This window comes from Puma concolor, chromosome B1, assembly GCF_028749965.1.
Source record: "Puma concolor isolate L17-30 chromosome B1, mPumCon1.1.hap2, whole genome shotgun sequence".
NCBI lineage: Eukaryota > Metazoa > Chordata > Mammalia > Carnivora > Felidae > Puma > Puma concolor.
In genome coordinates, this window is record NC_141670.1 from 23,127,601 (window position 1) to 23,148,347 (window position 20,747).

Genomic DNA, 20,747 nt, shown 5'->3' on the forward strand with positions numbered 1-20,747 from the left:
ACTTTGCAACCATCATAGTAAAATCTGAATCAGAGTAATATGACCAGTGCATGCTAGATCCAGCAGAAAATTTTGATGAGGAGCAGGATATTTCTTTAATCTAAGGTGTCTCCACACAGACAACTTACTAACAACAAAGGAGAAGGGGGAAAACAGTAATTATATAGGGGAGAAATGGAAAACACCTTGACCAGAATTAAACATCATCATTGAGGGTCAGACAGATATCATGTGCATAAAGATGTCATTAGAACAAATAATGACCTATGTAGTATTGTGTTTGAGAATGCATAAATAGAATCCAATCATAAACAAATATCAGAAAAAATAAATATCAGGCATATCAAATGAGGATCATTCTATTTAAAAAATGGAAAAGGATTCAAAATGTCAACGTATTTAAAAGACAAAGATAGCCTATGGAAATATTCTGGATTAAAAGAGGCTAAAAAATCCTGACAACTAAATGCAATACCTAACTCTAGACTGGATTTTTGTATTGAAGGCATGAAAATGTTACCATAGGCTATTATTAGGTCAACTGACCAGAATATGGATAGCAGCTCAAATAAAAACATTACATCAGTGTAAATCTTTGAAGGTGTTATCTGTACTGTTCTAACCTATTTCTCAGGAAATGCAGTTCACCTTCAGAAAAAAATTGTGTGTATCTATATATATATATATATTTTTTTTTTTTTTGAGAGAGAGAGAGAGAGAGAGAGAGAGAGAGAAGAGAGTGAATGTACGCAAGCAGGGGAGGAGCATAGAGAGAGGGAAAGAGAATCTTAAGCAGGCTCCACACTTAGCATGGAGCCTGAAGTGGCACTCAGTCCCACGACCAGGAGCCTGAGCCAAAATCAAGAGTCGGACGTTTAACCAAGTCACCCAGGTGCCCCTCAAATAGATTTTTTAACAAAAGTATATTTATCAAGTAACTTAACATATAGGTATGATCAACAAGTTAGGATCATTTCTGATTAAAATTCAGCAACTCTTATAAAGAACTAATAGTACTTTTGCAATATTACCCTTAGTATCTTGTACGAACTACATGATACTGTTGCAGAACTGAATATTTGCCAAAACATTTAAAAAATATGTCAAGAGTTAAGAAAACGGGTTTAGTTGCCAAAATATCATTAAAACCCATGATGTAAATAATTTAACAGTGATGAGAGACACCCATCTTGACTAAGAATAAATGTGTTTACACCTTATGATATAGTTACATATTTTAGAAGAAAGGTACTGGTTGTAATTGTTCACTCTGGAAAATTCTGGTGAGAACCGGGAATAAAGCAGCCTTGAGCCCTCCACATAGACATTAACTACCATCAAGATTTTGGCTTGTTTACTTCCTGAATAAACAGTCTACATATCCACACTCCTATTTATGGTTTAAAACAAAATTATAGATCATACTATAAATACTGTTTTTCTAACCTACACTTTGGGCTTCTTTTGATGTCATATGTACTTGCAGATCATTGCTGTCCATGCTATAGTACATTCAACTACTCTATCTTTTAAGTATGTAACTTATTTCCAGTTTTTTCCTACTACAATGAATGTTATTTTTAAAATATTTCTAAAAAATACACACATAAATAAATAAATAAATTAATTAATTAATTAATTAAAGTCTCTATGGCTAAGTATTTGAATCGTCCCTAATTATGTCCTTAGGTTAAGACATGGAATTGTTAAAGTTACATTACTTAAAAGAAAGACATTACACGCGCTCTTAAAATAGTTATTCCAGTCCCAAGAACAGCATATATGAGTATTTTTTCACATGGCTCATGAAAAGTGAGTATTGTATCATTTTTATTTGCCCAAAAGCTAAATAAAAATTACACATCTTTTTAATGAGAATTTCTTAATACCTTTGAACAATGTTCCATATATATTTTAGCCTCTGAAATTACTTTGTGACTAACTCATGTACTTTTTAATGGTTCTTAAAGTATCCGTGTACCATTATTCTAAACGGCCATTTAAATTCACCTAACTCAGTCAAAGTTCAGGTTACAGCTATCAGACAGTTTTCTCTAAGCAAGAAAAAGTGTTGTACAGCGTAATTTTAAAAATGCTGTGGCCTTATTACAGTGCTCTAACAAAGCAAACTAATTAGCCTCTTATTAAAACTGCAGGGAATAAAAACATACATGAACATCCGTTCTGTCAGCAATCCACTTTGCTAGTTGTTCAGCTGCAAATCCAATTCTTTGAAGGTCAAAAGTATCAGCTCTCTTGGGTCTCCCTTTTGGAGGAAAATGCATGAACGTGGGAGCAGAGTTCATGTTGAGCTGAAAAACATCATATAAGAAATACTAAATATAATATCCCAACAATCTTGACATATCATTAATCTAACATTTTATGGATTATTTTTTCTGCATGAGTTTTGGAAAGAGCATATATTCTGAAGATCCAAGTGGCTTTCCAGAGTTTAATTACTGTGTTTACTCACTGTAATGTGCTACTGACTGAAAAAGAACTTGTGAATTCGGCTAAGTTCTCTGAACCTGCACACTTATCGTACTATTTCACTTGCCCAGTTTATTAAAGAGAAATACTGGCATTTGATGAAAAATATAAATGCATAATAGAATTAATGTCAAATTATTAAATTATTAAAAATTTAAAGATTTTTTAAAAATGATGGTATAAGAAACTAAGATTTTTGTTCCAAACAGCTTAAATTTACCAGACTACAGGAGAAATCCACAATGACAGTCTTCTTCTATTCAACTTCTCTGTTAATTCAACTGTCTTAAAATGGTTATATCTCCCAATTGTTTTCTACAGGTAATTCCATTTGAAAACTGTACTGAACAGAACACTACCTTAATATAAATGGTGCTTATTAAGAATATGGTATCTAAAACAAATGCAGGTTAATTTGCATTGAGTAACAAGCTATAACAATTATGTAAATTAAATTCTCACTGCTCAGGAATTATGAAAAATGTCTCAAATAGAAGGCCAAGAGACTTTTGGCCTTCTTTGGCCAATAGCTCAGCATTTCCCCATACTGAGAATGAAAAAGCAAAAACTGTCAGGGCAACTGACATCAAAGTGACGAATCAGCAGTACCAGCGGTGGGCCTGCATGTTATGGATATTAGTAACACTGGTTAAAAAGCACAAAACAGTCACCAGTTGCTTTCTTCTCTGTGATTTTTCCCACTCCAGACGTGTTTATGTGCGTTTCCGTGATGGGTGCACAAGAGAGAGTGACAGCCAACATGTAAATAACAGATTCCAAGTAAAAAGTCTCTGTACTTGGAACAATCAGAAAATTCCTAATAAAGTTGAATGTCTAAACACTTTAGAGTTTAAAAAGAACATATAATTCAAAGCTTTCACCTTCATTAAAATGTACAAATTTCCCAAGGCTACAAAGCAGAGTACAACACAAATCTTATTGCTGGTCCACAGGGGCTTGTAACACATCGTCATCGTTAACTGGCTGGTCTGTCATCAGTCTCATACCCACAAGCATTACACAGAAATCACATAGAGCTGACGTTACTTTCCCAACAAGTCCCCAGTAGGCCAGGGATTGCCAAGTTTTAGCACTCATGATAATATTATCTTCAGACAGCACAGTGTTTTAAAATGTCACTTTAGAAAGAGCACTTCAACAAAATGTGGTTCAACAGTTAGTAAGAAAAGAAACATGGCACTGAAAATCTTTTAGTAGTTCTCAGTAAAGCAAAATGCGCACTTCCGTATTTTTTAGATTAAAGTTTCCCATAAAAATTGTTAACTGTCACAACTTTTATGCATTTTAAAATAACTCTTACTGCTAAGCAAGGGGCTAGGTTTAGAAAAGACAAAGTAGTTCTACAGTCAGAATTCAGCTGAAAAAAAATTAACCTGAGGAAATTTTTCAATTAAACACAATCTTTATGTCAATTTTCCTATCTATGCCAAACTTTGTAAAAATTCATATTTGGATTCCTTCTTGGAAAAACAGCTACATGTGGCCTGCATTTGCTCAACAGAGCTCAAATGAGCTCTATCTCTCTCACTGAGGTCAAGTTTATCCTCTCCACTTTGCTGTAGTCCTCATCCACACCATATTGTTTCCTCAACAATGAGACCAATGGTTAGTTCCACTGTGTTTTACTGGCTTTATTTCTTACAGTAGTTAGGAGAAAAATGAAATAGTATTTCCATCAAAGATTAAAAAAAAAAAAAGACCAAGACTTTGTTTTAATAGGAGAAAACATAAGTAATTAAGCAAGTCAAGAACGAATGTGTTCAATATATCAAGAATATATGTAAATAAACATACCACAATGAAATTAAGCTAATCCAATCTGATTTCTTCATTTAATTTACAAACTTGGCCGAGTAGATGTTTGGGCTTGAAGCCTCTGCTCTAGCCATCAGATCAGACCTGGACAACTATTTCCTAATAATGAACAGCACTTCAACTGATTATCTCTAAGGTCAATTCTCCTGAGATTCTACGGAGACCTGTAAACAACATTAATGTTATTTGAAATTACAGACGGTCCCTGACTAACGATGGTTCAACTTTATAATTTTTGGACCTTACAATGGTACCAAAGTAATACACACTCATTAGAAACTGTACTTCAAATTTTGAACTTGGATCTTTTTGTGGGCTAGTAATATGCAATACAATACTAGCTCCTGATGCTGGACGAGGGCGGTGAGTCACAGCCCTCAGTCAGCCATGCAATCATGAGGGTAAACAACTGATACAGTGACAACCATTCTGTATCCATATAACCATTCTGATTTTCACTTTCACTACCATATTCAATAAATTACAAAGATATTCAACACTTTAATAGGAAACAGACTGTGTTAACTGATTTTGTCCAACTGTAGACTAATGTAAGTGCTCTGACCACATTTAAGGTAAGGCTAAACTATAAGGTTCAGTAGTTAAGTGTATTAAATGCATTTTTTACTTGTAATATTTTCAACTTATAATGGGTTTATTGGGACATAACCCCATCATAAGTTGAAGAAGATCTGTACATATGCATTTTTTAACGTTTATTTATTTATTTTGAGAGAGAGAGAGAGAGAGAGAGAGTGAGCAAGCGAGCAGAGGAAGGGCAGAGGGAGAGAGAATCCCAAGCAAGCTCCATACTGTCAGAGCAGAGCCCGACATGGGACTCGAACTCACAAACAGTGAGATCATGACCTGAGCTGAAATCAAGAGTTAGATGCTTAACCAGCTGAGTCACCCAGGTGCCTCTATATGTTTTTATTATTATATTATTACTATTATTATCAGCTCTCTGATCCATAATCTCTTTATGGGTAAGAGCTATGTGTGTGTTTCTCTCGCATCCATTGCTCTGTAGACAGTCAATAATATTTGCTAAACAGGTGAACAAAAAGAAACATCCCAAAAGCAAAATAAATTTATAGGGGAAAAATAAGTAAGGAAACCTAACAGGAATGACCAAGAATAAAGGGTTTTGAAGGTAAAGAGAGAATTTCTCTCATTCAACTGGAAACTGACAAAGAGGAATGAATAATCAATCTGGAAGCAAACAAGCAAAACTACTTACTAATGGCCCATTTATAGTTAGTGATCTAGATTCTTTACAAAACTAAGTGCTTTTCTATGACCTGGTAAAGTCTTAAGCCAAAGAATGTCACATATGAGAAAAATAAAATAGACCAAACTAGTCAATGCCAGGTACTAACATAAGTTTTACATTTGAAAGGCACTGATCATGCGGTATAAATATAAATATATTAATAAGCGCAGGATAACAGCATAATTAAGAACTAGAGCCCTGGGAGCCAGACTGCTGAGCTCAAATTCTAGCCCTAAATGATACTAAATTTGTAAACTTAGCTAAGCAACCTCCCCATACCTTAACTTCCTTATTTGTGAAATGGAGATCAGAATATTTTCTCATTGTGAAACTAAATGAAAGAATACTTATTAAGCATTTCAAAGAGTGCTTGGAACATGAGTTTAGGAAAGATGATGACACAACCATGACAAAAGTCATGACCACTAGCATCCTTACGCCACAATTCATTACCTTGCTCTACAGAGAAGACTATGTAAATGAGAATGTATTCTTCTGCCTGGGTTGCCGTAACAGAATACCATGGACTGAGTGGCTTAAAAAACAGAAATCTGTTTTCTTACAGCTCTGGAGGCTAGAAGACCAAGATTCAGACAGCAGTAGAACTGTTTCCTAAAGAGACCTCTCTTGCTTTTTTGCAGACAGTCATCTTCTTGGAGTGTCCTTATGTGGCCTTTCCTCTGTGCACGTATTCTCCTAGTGTCTTTTCTTCTTATGAGGACACCAGTCCTATTGAATTAGTGTCCCATTCTATGATGTCATTTAACCTTAATTATCTCCTTAAAGGCCCTATCTCCAAATACAGTCACTTTGGGGTTATGGGAGGGACACAATTCAGTCCACCACAGAGAACACTTTTAAATAAATATTTAATACTTTACATGTAAAGTTCTCGGTATCTTTCACACCAGAAGCAGTGAGGGTTAAGTAAAAATTACATTGAATTTATACAAAATTTCAAAAATTGGTGCAAAATATCACCTAAACCCAATACAGTTAAATATCAAAATAAGGAAGGGTAATGGATGTAAACTACCACTATATACCTGAAAAGACATATTTCTTCCATAATGAAAAAGTTAACATGTGTTTACCACACACACTAATAGAAAAAACTGTGCACTGACAAAGATAATACTGGCTAAAATTACTTTAATCCTATCACACGATTCATTACAACTACTCATTGTATTTATTGACTTATTCAACGAATTGTATTTTTACTTGGCAAACAAAAATGTACCGACCATAACCAACTCTATCATATATAGTAGCAAAATAAGAAACAACTCTTTTACCTGTTGAAAAACATCTGTCCCCTCATCATAGTCCACCATACTGAAGAAGAGTTTGTTACAGAAAGCAGACGAATAGCGCCAGGAGTTAGCCAGTATTTGATATTCTTCATTAGCTTGCCTGATAAAGATAATGGGGCAGAGTAAAAACAAGTCAGCACTCAAGCACTAACAAAGCTGTTAATAAAACAGGTAATTCTAACACATGGGTTGGCTAATTTCTACACATACTGCAAGCATTATTTTTATATTTTTACATGGTTGTAAAAAAAAAAAAATAGAAGAAATAGTCCAGGATATTTGAAAACTATGTAAGATTCATACTGTGTTGTCCATAAAGGTTTTCTGCACCACAGCCACAATGACTCCTTTACATATTGCTATGACGGCTACTGTGCTGTGTAAGGACACAGTTGAGTAGTTGTAATGGAAGTTGTGTGGACTGAAAGCCTGGCATGGCCCTTTAAATAAGCGACAACTCTTATTCTAGAGTTTATGGCATCCCCTATATATATATTTTAAATCTTCGAATGACCTTTAGTAAAAAACATAAAGCAGATTTTAAGAATATTAGCAATTCAGTTTAACAGAGACAAAAACATAGGCATGTTTTAAATTGTAAATGCAGTTATACTGCATCTTTATATATTCCATTTATCTAAAAATGCAATTACACTCAAAATTACTGTAAGTCAGCAAAAACTTGTCTGGTGGCCGAACCAAATGCCACAAATAAGCCCTCCTCTATGAATAATAGTCACTCCTATTTTGAATTTCTGTTGGACATTTTGCTGATTTTCTGGATATCAAAGCTTTATATTTAAGTGTACAGTTGGAGTATTACTAGAAGGACGTAACCACAGTCTAGAAACAAAAAGCAACATGGGATCATTAAAGCATTTTTTTTAAAAAGTGTGTTCCCTCCATATAATTAAGAAAGGAGTTTATCTTCTTCTTCTCCCCAAAATGGAAGAGATAAAAATGCACAATCTCATCATAACATAAAAGACTTGGAGGACAGTCAGCAGCAGATAAGAGATTCCATGAAGTACCTGGAAAACAGAAAGCTAGTGGCAAAGTTTTGATGGAGAAGGGTACAATCACAAAGTGAGACTGCAGTGCAGGAAAGAGTTAGGAAAAGTGCTGGGTTAAGAAGCAGCAGAGTCTGGAGGTAAGAAATGGAACTCAAAAGAGAGATAATTAAATTTCTTTATAGAGAACAGAAGACCCAAACTTCTGCCCCACTCCCAACCAGTCCCAATGTTAGTCTTTCTATGGCGAAATGAAAAAAAAAAAAAAAAAATCACCTTATATTTGAGGAAAACCTGACATGATTTAAAAAACAAAACAGATTCCAGAAGAAACTGTCTTATGTACAAGCTAACAAGCTACCCTGTTACCGTTTCATGGATGCTGGCAGAAAAGATGAGACGGTGGGGTCAGAGACAAAGGAAGGACTTTATTACTTCGTGTTTGTTAGCATCAGTTCCTCTTGCCCCCAAATCTTACCAGTGACACAAAGGGTCCCTCATGAATGCCAGCACACAGTTAACTGTGTTACAGGAGAGGAACAAGTTTGAGGCACTTACTGTTTTTCTAATAAATGAAATAAATGTGCTTTGTTCAGTGGAAGACATTATTTCCTTCCTTAAGGCTTCTCACTGTACATGTCCAGGAAAAGAGCAGCCAAGCCTATGCCTTCTTGGCATAACCGGTAAAAACATGCAGGGATCCTCAGGGCCCCTGACAGACTGCTTCTTCCAATAGTATTCAACAAACACACACACACACACACACACACACACACACACACACACACACACACACACACAGAATGGTATCACAGAAAAGGAACAAAGAAAGTAAAGGACAGCATTTAAAATTTAACATATGACTGTTCAAATTAAATACCAATGTAAGAAGATAGAGTTAAATAAAATTCAAAAAACAAAAAATTCACAGGTGGACTACATTTGGAAAAAGAAAAGAGGAAGGAACCCAGAGATATAACCCCCAAATTTCAACTTTCAGAGGAGACCTAGAAAAAGAAGCGAGCATGGAGGAAATACTTCTGGAGACACAATACAATTAAAGGAGACTAAGTCTCCACACTTAAAATTACTCCCTAGGTTCTGCATAAGAGGAATGGGAAAAGACAGACACCCAGACATACTGTGATATTTTAGATCATTATAGATAAAAAGAATGTCTGACCAAAAAAAAAAAAAAAACGCAACAGTGACAAACAATGAGATTGACTGGGCTTGGACTAGTATTTAGCAGCACTAGATATTGGCAGATAATGGAACAATTCCTTCAGTGTTGAGAGCATGTTATTTTCAATGTATAATTCTATATCAAACCAATTTTAAGTTTGAAATAAACATGTTCTCAGAAATGTAAGAAACATGAAATTGACTTAGGGTGTAAATGGTAGAAAGGGAATATGAATGAAAAAATAAGAAAACTTAAGAGTATGATAGGAATACTACAAGAAACAGAAAAGGGCAACCAGAATTATGGTTAAGGTAGGAAGGGTAGAAGATGTCTAAAAGCTGTGATCCAACTAAGAAACTATGAAGTACAAATTAGAACTGAAATTTAATTGGACTTTAAAATGAAAAGATTCAGTGAAGAAATGGGCAGAAAACACGAATAGATACTTCTCTAAAGAAGACATCCAGATGGCCAAGAGGCACATGAAAAGATGCTCAACATCGCTCCTCATGAGGGAAATACAAATCAAAACCACACTCAGATATCACCTCACGCCAGTCAGAGTGGCCAAATTGAACAAATCAGGAGACTATAGATGCTGGCGAGGATGTGGAGAAACGGGAACCCTCTTCCACTGTTGGCAGGAATGCAAATTGGTGCAGCCACTCTGGAAAGCAGTGTGGAGGTTCCTCAGAAAATTAAAAATAGACCTACCCTATGACCCAGCAATAGCACTGCTAGGAATTTACCCAAGGGATACAGGAGTACTGATGCAAAGGGGCACTTGTACCCCAATGTTTATAGCAGCACTCTCAACAATAGCCAAATTATGGAAAGAGCCTAAATGTCCATCAACTGATGAATGGATAAAGAAATTGTGGTTTATATACACAATGGAGTACTCCGTGGCAATGAGAAAGAACGAAATATGGCCCTTTGTAGCAACGTGGATGGAACTGGAGAGTGTGATGCTAAGTGAAATAAGCTATACAGAGAAAGACAGATACCATATGTTTTCACTCTTATGTGGATCCTGAGAAACTTAACAGAAACCCATGGAGGAGGGGAAGGAAAGAAAAAAAAAAGAGGTTAGAGTGGGAGAGAGCCAAAGCATAAGAGACTGTTAAAAACTGAGAACAAACTGAGGGTTGATGGGGGGTGGAAGGGTGGGTGATGGGTATTGAGGAGGGCACCTTTTGGGATGAGCACTGGGTGTTGTATGGAAACCAATTTGACAATAAATTTCATATATTGAAAAAAAATAAAATAAAAAAATAAAAAAATAAATAAATAAAATGAAAAGATTCTAAGCAGTCATCAGAATCAGTACAAGTTGGAAGATACTAAGACCATAGTATGGAAGACATATTTGCTCCAGGAAAAACTATAAGAAAATGAATATAAAAGGTCTAAATAAAATGCAAATTAAAATGTATCATAATTTTGATTAATTGGAAATGAGAAAGGTTAATTATTTTGAATAGTATAGAATGTAAATGGTATCAACTCTGAAAACATGAAAATACAATTAACAAGATTTGGTAGGTAAAAGGGAAGGAAAAGAAGGAACAAGAAGGGTGTGTTTGCTAATCTTCATATGATAAATGAGGGAACCAAGAGATGTCATCTCTAGTTAGTGGACAAGAAATAAAAGGATGCTATTTATTGTTACAATAATAAAAGAAGAAGGGGAGAAATGAGTTAAATCCTTACCTATCATAGCAAGAAATGTCAAGACAAGTATGCTGTATGAAATATTGTTATAACATTTAGATATATGAAGGAAAAAAAAAAAAAAAAACCACGAGAGGAAGAAAACCCAAAGAAATAATAGTGATTGCCCATAGCCAAGTATACAAATATATGAGTGCAAAGACTAGGGAGTGTAGTTGTTCATTTTAGGCTTTTTCTTTCTTTTATTATTAACAAGGAGCACATAATATTGCTGTTATTAAAATACATATTTAAAAGGGCTCTATAATCTGAGGTCAGCATAAAGACCTTCAGGGCATCTTTTTACTGGACCATAGTACAAACACAGACGACTGCAAGGATCGGCCTAAGGCTGCACTGGGCTCAGTAGGCAGAAATATGTTCAATGAGAATGGTCATAATCTTTTAAAGCTCTGGTGGTTAAATAAGATTTACTTAGTATAATTCACTGCAAAACTACTTACTGAGGACTTAATGACAGTGAATGTGCTAAACTCCAAGGTCTCTGCTGTCAGGAACTTGATACTTTAGTGGGGAGACATAATAAACAACCAAGTGACAAATTAAACTTTCCATATACACTGAGAACATAGCACATGGAACTGGTATTGCAGCAAACAGTGGAGGCTCTACGGAGATGGAATGTCCTAAAAGGTTTCTCAGATAAAGTGACTCTGAAGCTCAGGTCCCAAGGATGAGAAGAACACATTATCGAAACGAGCTGGAGAATAAAGATTTCAGGCGGCAGGAAGAGCAAGCACAAAGGCCTAACAAGGGAAAGAACCAAAAGGCAAAAAGGAGCTGTGGCATAAATGAGGACATGTGCTCTGTTTATGAGAGGAATACACAGAATGTGCACTCCCTCATCTACTTAAAGCAGTGCCTCACTGCTACAATAAAAACAGTAAAAACCAGCATAAGTCCTAAAATCTGATTTTATTTTTGTCATATGGAATATAATATTACTGGAAAGTATTCACCGTTGATTTTTAAAGAAGCACTTGACACAGTGAATTGGCAGCAACAATTAAGTATGTCTGAACATCTTTGCATGCCAATAAAACTCAAGTGGACAATGCGGCCTTAAAAAAAAAAATCAAACAGGTAACACTGCAATTAAAAAAAAAAACAGTGGGGGCGCCTGGGTGGCGCAGTCGGTTAAGCGTCCGACTTCAGCCAGGTCACGATCTCGCGGTCCGTGAGTTCGAGCCCCGCGTCGGGCTCTGGGCTGATGGCTCAGAGCCTGGAGCCTGTTTCCGATTCTGTGTCTCCCTCTCTCTCTGCCCCTCCCCCGTTCATGCTCTGTCTCTCTCTGTCCCAAAAATAAAATAAACGTTAAAAAAAAAAAAAAAAAAAAAAAACAACAGTGTATTTTTACACAGAAGAACATTTTAACTTCAGAAAAATGAAACTTAGAAAAACAGCATCTCAGCAAAAACTTGCATTCTTGGGACGATGCTATTCTAAGAAATGAAAATGCTTCATTCCGAAAAATAATGCAGGAAGAAAACAATCAAATTTTACTATTCAACATCTGTGTACAGTATCTTATAGAATGATGATGTGAGACAGGGATAATGTTGAATTTCTTTCCCTCATAATGTTGTAACCTAAGCCCAGACCTACTAGAATGTACATACATTCATTCACTCATTAATTCATTACACAAATATACTTTAGTGCCACCAAAAATTAATATAAGAGCAAGGGCTCTGATCTTAAGGAGAATACAATCCAAGGGGAAAGAGAGGCCTCATGCAAGTATACACAACAGTTCAGATCATCAAATATACCCTGAAGAAAATAAAGCAAGATTATGTGACAGAGTACTGAGGAGTCAAAGAGGATGAATTAATTTTGCCTTTTAACTCCGTATCCGTATCAATCCACTTTTTCAATTAAAGTTCCCAAGTAGCAATTGTAGATTCTATCCTATGTTCTCAAATCCTAAGGAGCTTCCCATTGCCTATCTAATGAAGACAATGGGCAGACGAAGACAAGATCCTCCTGGCCACAACTTGTATCTATGGCCTACGTCTATATGAACAGTCTACACTTAAAGACTCTCTCCGTTTTATGACATCCATGTTCATTCTTTGAGCTTAAATCTCTTGCTTAGACTGTCCTTCTTTCTTTCAAAGCTTGCTTAAAAACTGCTTCTCCTTCAGCAGTCACTTCAAATCTCTACACCTACAATGCTTGTTAAGGCAAGTGCCTGAAATGGAAATTCTCAGCTAATGCATAGCACTATTTAATGCATATATCTGTTCTGTTCATGCATATTGTATTTATGCACTGATTGTTCAATGTCTAGGACCTAGTACAGAACAGTCATTTAACAAAGGTTTGATGATGGTGATAATAACATACTTTCCTAAATATATATATATATATGCTCTAAAACTAAGTATCACTACATTTAAGTTTCTGACTTCTAAAGGGACTAAAAGCCCACTTTGTGAGATTTACATTACAGGTTAATATCTCTTTTAAGACCAATTTACTTCACTCTATTGGTGGTCTTGGGAAGAAAAAGAAGAAATACTTTAAATTCTAAGTTACCATCACAAATACATGGTATTTCCCAAAGGAATGGTAGTCATAATTTGAAAGGTTATAATGACTAAATCATCATCGAACATCATCTAATATAATGACTAAGTCATCATCTAACATCTAACATCATCTAACATAATTCATGTTAATTTCATATGCAAATATGGAATCTAGATCTAAATCATCAACGATGTTTATTCAGCATTTTAATATATGCTGCAATAATAAAGAGTATAACTCACAATCTCCACCTTTAAGAAGCTTCTTAGAGAAATGAACAGAAACACACTAACACATAAGTAAATACATTCAGCTGACCCTTGAACGACATGGATTTGAACTGCAAAGATCCACTTATATGCAAATTTTTGGATATAATACAGTACTGGAAATGTATTTTCTCAATAACATCCTCTTTTCTCTAGCTTTATTGTAAGAATACCATATAGAATACATGTTACATATAAAATATTTGTAAGTCGACTCTTTATGTTATAGGTGAAGCTTCCTGTCAACAGTACACTATTAGTAAAGTTTTAGGGGAGTCAAAAGTTATGCACAGATTTTCAACTGTGTGGGGGTCAGTCCCCTAACTCATGTGTTGTTCAAAGATCAACTATATATTAAAAAAAGAATGCAGATTTTAAGTGCCATATATATATGTAGAGGAGAATGAGATCACAGATTAGAGCAGTTGTATAAAGTGTGAATGTGAAAAATTCAAAGAAAATGGAAGGACTAAAATTATAATCAAAAGGATAGGAAGAGAACATTAAGGTAGAAAATGCACTATAAACAAGGACTACCCAGTCTGAAATGTATATTATGCATTTCAAATAACAGAATATAAGCTTCATGTTAGAAACTAAGGAGAGATTGGAAGCTTTCTTTCAGTGGAAAGATAAATAGGACCTTGATTTTATTCTATAAACAGTGAACAACTATGAGTGTTTTGAAAAAAGTAGATTATGCAAAATACTAATTTAAAAATCAGGATCTGGCAACAGTGTGTACAGCATATTGGAGGCGAAGAAAATAAATGGAAGGCACTTAGAATGTTACTATACTGGTCTAATTGGGAAAATATATGAGGCTATTAAAATAGTACATAAATGAAATGATGACGTATTTCTTACACATTCTCCTTTGGAACCTAGAGCACCAAAGTAATCAAAAAATTTTCTAGACAGGTTGCTTCTACTTAAGGATATATCTAGCTGTAATACAGAATTGCAGGGAAGCCAAGCAAATTATACTTTCTCAACACAAATGCAGTACTTTGAGAAAATTTAATACTGACAGGGTAGATGGGGCTTTTTTTTCTGTTGGGTGCAATTCAGTAGCAAGAGCATCAGTGAACAGATCTGTCTGTCATTAAAAATAATTCAGTGAGCCTGAGAAATACATATTTCAACATTAATGATATCTACTCAAAGTGAAAAGGACTCCTTAGAGGGAATGTGTGCCAATAACATAAACTGACTTCTATAAACTTGACTCCGTTATCCCTCAGCCCCATATTCCAACTCCTTAATGCTTAATAGGTAAATAGAGAAATCCAAACTAATAATGGCAAAGAAATTCACTGGATTCTTGCATATGTCTATGTCAGCTTAGACTAACAACCAAATTAAGACCTCACCAGTGCTCAGCACACTTCAGACCTCACTGCCATCTGAAATTCAAAGTTGACGAGCACAAAAGCTATAAGCACTTAACTGTTACCTAAAAAAATATTTTTTTGTTTTGGTAGTTCACAGGAATGGAAGAGGCCCAATTTTACCAATTCAAAGGACATTCTAAATTGTTCTAATATACTCAAATGCAGCCTGAAGAGGGCACTCAAGTTGCATCAAAGCATTCAGGAAGGTTTAGGCAATAGCCGCAGGGCATGCTTCTGTTAACTCCGTTATATTAAGTCTTCTCAATTTTTTATTACAGGAACAAGAAAAAATACCACTTAATCCAAATACCGTAACTTTTTAGTATTATAACCCCTTTTAAAAGGTTATGTAAAACTAAAAGGGATTATTAATCTGTAGCTGTAGATATTTAACATATTTCCCATGATGAAAGTAATTTTTATCTTTAATGTCCTTGAAGGGATTTTTTTAAGAAACATGGTTTCTCTTTTTAATGTTAACCAAACTTTCTAGAAAGTAACAGATTCTTATCAAAATCTCAATGTATGCCTTTTAGAGTGATATATTTATGACAACTTATGTCTGTATATAAATCTATATTGCAAAGTTATTCCAAAGTATTTCTTCATAAAACCCCTAATTAATCAATTTTTATAGATAATGATATGTGGAGACAGATCTGGTTGAGTAGAACTGCCTATTACGTATGGTTCTGATACCCTGAAGAGAAAAACAAACAAACTGGTAAACAGCGCCCTGTACAAACATTTTTACAGGGTGATTTTTCTCTGGCTGTGCTATACACACCTAGGATTCTACTAAATATACTGAAATGTACTAATAGACCCAAAGCTTCTGAAGAGTTGAGGTACCAACAGTTCACTACTACACTGTAATTGACTTGGCATAATTCACTACTTGGTGAACATGTTCCATGTTTCCTACGCATTTTTTTTTCTTTCTCAGTCCTAAGTAGATTACTTTTCCTTAGAAAATAACTCTCACATGAAACATGTGATTCTGACACATATCTCAAGGCAAAAATGTATATGGATATACGAGATATTAAATTGTATATATATATACGCATAGTTACCAGTTTACAACTCAGTAAACTTTTTGCTCTCTTTTAAAACTGGTAACAACAGGGGCTCCTGGGTGCCTCAGTTGACTACTGACTCTTGATTTTGGCTCAAGTCAGGATCTCATGGTATGTGGGATCAAGCCCTGCACTGGGCTCCTGGGATTCTCTCTCTTCATCTCTCTCTCTCTCCCTCTCTCTCTTCCCCTCCCTGACTCATGCTTACTTTCCCTCTCAAAATAAATATTACATAAATAAATAATAAAATGGTAACAAGATATAAATGCTTCAAGGTTGTACACATCAGAAGACTGACACACAATGCAGTAATAAACTGACTCACCCATTGTTCTCTTAAGTTTATACACACACAGTATAGATATGAAAATTGTAATATATATTTGATCAATATTTGTAGAACTAACAATAAAGAATTAACAGATGAATGAAAAAATGGATGAAGCAATACAGTGTTTGGAAAGGGTAAAAATGAGCAGAAAGGCGTAAGGCCGTCTCAAGATGCATCCATCCATTAGGGAAATGTTTACAATGTTAAATGATGAATACAAACAACAAGTGATCAAGTTCAAAACTATGTAAATCTTGTTCATAATAACTTGCCCAGGAATCATTAAAATATCCAAATTGTCTGCTGAATAAATGAATACATCTGTCATAAAAACTAACAAGTTGAAATCAGGGAAGCATTAATTCACAACTCAAATCCTACAGGATTCTTTAAAAATTCTATGCTTTGGTTTCATGTCTGCCTAATACATACAACCTTGAGAAAACTTTGTCGGAATCGATCAAAAAGGCAGACCTAAGATTAAAAGAACTGTATTCCATGAGATGCAGATTAGGTGTTTTCTACTTCATGAAAAGCATCACCATCATCAGTGACATTTATCGAGGTGTACCATGTGCCAGAACCCTTTTACACATCTACACCCAGATCATTTGGCCTCCACAAAGCCTTGTAATACAGGTACTAGTTTTATCTGTTTCATTTGATGAATCTGAAGAACAGAATTTAATCATCTTAGCTCTGTTCTATGCTCAGTAATTATCAGAGCCAGAAGAGTATGAATTCAGAGATAGTAAGAGACAGGTTACAACTACAGCTAGGCTACATATAAACACAGAGATGCAAATTCAGTTCTCAGAGTATTGTTCCCCGAGCACTTGAATAAAAAAATCACCTGGGATTTTTTTCCCCAGGACTTTGGGGTTTTGTTTGTTTGTTTGTTTGTTTTCTCAGCAGTTTTAGGTTTTAGGTTTATGACAAAACTGGAGGGAGAAATAGAGATTTCCCATACACTCCTTGCCCTCACACATACACAGACCCTCCCATTATCAACATCATTAACCAGCATGGTATGTTTTGTTTTTCGGTTATTTTTTTACTATGAATGAACATATCATCCAATTCCACAATTTACCTCGGGGTTCACTCTTAATAATATTGTACATTCTGTGGGTCTGCACTACAGTATAATGACACACACCTATCATTATGATATCTACAGACTATGGTCACTGCCCTACAAGTCCTGTGCTCTCCCTATTCATCTCTCACCACTCACTCCCGGCAACCAATGATCTTTATTGTCTCCAGATTTCTGACTTTTCCAGAATGTCATACAGTTTGAATTAAACAGTATACAGCCTTCTCAAATTGGCTTCTTTCACTTAGTGACATGCATTTAAGCTTCTTCCATGTCTTTTCATGTCTTGAGAGCTGATTTCATGTCTTGAGAGCTGAATGAATGACATTCCATTGTTTGGATGTACCAGTTTATCCATTTACCCACTGAAAAACATCACAGTTGTTTCCAAGTTTTTGGCAGCTATGAGTAAAGCTGCTATTAACATCTTTGTGCAGGTTTTTGCGGGGATATTGTTTTCTACTTCTTTGGATAAATACTACAATGAGTGATTGCTATCATATGACAAGAATCTGTTTAGTTTTGTGAAGAAACTTTCTTCCTAGGCAGCTATGTACAATTTTGTATTCCTACCAGCAATGTCTGAGAGTTCCTATTACTTCATGTCCTTGTCAGTATTTGGTGTTCTCAGTTTTGTTTTGTTTTTCATTCTAAGAGTTGTGTAGTGGTATTTCATTACCATCGTAATTTTCATTTCCCTGATGACATATCATGTGAAGCATCTTTTCATATTCTGATCAGCCATCTGTATATCTTCTTTGGTGAGGTGTCTTTCAAGGTCTTTGGCCCATTTTTTAGTTGGCTTGTGTTTTTATTCTTTTAAGAGTATTTTTATATTTTGGATAATAGTCCTTTAGGAGTCTTCTGCAAACATTTTCTCCCAGTCTGTGGCTTGTCTACTAATTCTCTTGAAATTGTCCTCTCACAGAGCAGAATTTTTTCATTTTTTAATGAAGTCTATTTTATCATTTATTATTTCTTTCATGAATTGTATCTTTGGATGCTCTATCTAAAAAAGGTGTCACCATGCCCAAGGTCATACAGGTTTTCTCATGTTATCTTCTAGTTTTATAGTTTTGCATTTACAATTAGGTCTACAGATTTTGAGTTAATTTTTGTGATGGGTATAAGGTCTGTATCTAGATTCTTTTTTTTTTTTTTTTTTTTTTTTGCATGTGGACGTCTAGCTGTTCTAGCACCATTTGTCAGAGTGATTGTCTTTGCATCACCATGTTGCCTTTTGCCTCTTTCATCAAAAATCTGCTATTTATGGAGGTCTATTTCTGGGTTCTCTATTCTGTTCCACTGATGTATTCATCTATTCTTTCATCAATATTACACTCTCCTGATTACTGTAGCTTTAGAATAAATCTTCAAATCGGGTAGTACCAGCTCTCCAATTTTACTCTTCTCCTTAATACGGTGTTGATTATTCTGGAACATTTGCCTCTCCATATAAACTTTAGAATCAGTTTATCATGATCTACAAAGTGACATGCTGGAGGTTTGTTTTTTTTTTATTGGAATTGCATTAAATGTATAGATCAAATTGGTAAGAACTGACATCTTGAAAATAGTGAGTCTTCTTATCCATGAACATAAAATATCTCTATTATCTCCTTGATTTCATTCATTGTTTTTGTACTTTTTCTTCTATAGATCTTTTACATATTTTGTTAGTTATCCCTTAGTATTTATTTCATTTTGGGAGTGTTAATGTAAATGGCATTGTTTTTAATTACAAATTTCATGTATTGTTGTGGTATATAGGAAAGTAACTGGCTTCTGTATCTTAGCCTTGTATCATGCAACCCTGAAATAATTCCTCTTTAGTTCCAAACGTCTTTTTTTGTTGATTCTTCCGGATTTTCTACAAAGATAATCACATCGTCTGTAAACAGAAACAGTTTTATGTCTTTTTTCCCCAAACTGTACATATTTTATTTCCTTTTCTAAGTTTTTATCTGACCTTCATTTATTCCTTCTTTGATGTTCTTCCTTTCTTTACATAGATCCAAGTTTTTAACCTATAGATTTTCTTTCTCTCTAAAGAACTTCTTTTAAAACATTTCTTATAAGGCAGGTCAACAAATTTCTTATAAGGTCAGCAACAAATCTCAATTTCTGTTTGTCTGACAAACTATCCTTCACTTGTGAAAAATAATTTTGCAGGGTACAGAATTCTAGGTGTTTTTTTTTTTTTTTTTTTCCCCTCTCTCTCAACATTTGAGTAGTTCATTCCATTCTCTTACTGTTTGCATGGTATCTGAAAAGTCAGATGCAATTCTTGTTTTTGTTCCTCCATAGGTAAGGTTTTTACCCCCTGCTCTGGCTTCTTTCAGGAATTTTTGTTTGATTCTTTGAAGACAATGTGGCAAGGTGTAGTTTATTTGGCATTTATCCTGCTTGGTCTTCCCTGGCTTTTTCAATCTGTACTTTAGCATCTGACACTAATTTGGAGAAATCTCAATCATTACCGTTGCAAATATTTCTTCTGTTCCTCTGTTTCTTCTCCTTTTGGTATTCCCTTTAGACACGTATTGAAATTTTTACAGTTGTCCCACAGTCCTTGGATAGTCTCTTTTTCTCAGGCTTTGTTCTCTCTGCTTTTCAGTTTTCAAAGATTCTGATATATCCTCTAGCCCAGTGATTCTTTCCTCAGCCACGTCCAGTCTACTGGTAAGTCCAGCAAAGGCAGTCTTCATTTCTGTTAGTGATTTTTTTTAATTTATGTTTTAATTTACATTCAAGTTAGTTATACAGTGCAACAATGATTCTAGGAGTAGACTCCTTGATGCCCCTTACCCATTTAGTCCATCCCCCCTCCAACCCCTCCAGTAACCCTCTGTTCGTCTCCATATTTATGAGTCTCTTCTGTTTTGTCCTGCACCCTGTTTTTATATTCTCTTTGCTTCCCTTCCCTTATGTTCATCCATTTTGTATCATAAAGTCCTTATATGAGTGAAATCTTTTATCTCTAGTCTTTCTTTTTGGTTCTCTTTTAGGATTCCCATCTCTCTGCTTACATTGCCCATCTGTCCTTGCATGCAATCTACTTTATCCATTATAGCTCTTGGCATATTAATCAGATATTTTAAATTCCTGCTCTGATAATTCCAATCTCCCTGCCATGTCTGATTCTGATGCTTGCTTTTTCTCTTCAAATTGTGTTTTTTTGCCTTTTGATATGTC

The 20,747-nt window shown here is 35.0% G+C and overlaps 1 protein-coding gene across 8 annotated transcripts in view; it reads right to left on the minus strand.

The window, feature by feature from the left end:
• TUSC3 (tumor suppressor candidate 3) overlaps window positions 1-20,747 on the minus strand; it is a 305,682-nt gene that overhangs the window by 137,177 nt on the left and 147,758 nt on the right. For all 8 annotated transcript variants that reach the window (XM_086703305.1, XM_086703302.1, XM_086703299.1 and 5 more), the window contains exons 3-4: window positions 6,901-7,018; window positions 2,172-2,312 (exon numbers count right to left, since the gene is read on the minus strand). In XM_086703305.1, the coding sequence (XP_086559431.1) occupies window positions 2,172-2,312; window positions 6,901-7,018 (259 nt within the window). The remainder of the gene's footprint in view (window positions 1-2,171; window positions 2,313-6,900; window positions 7,019-20,747) is intronic.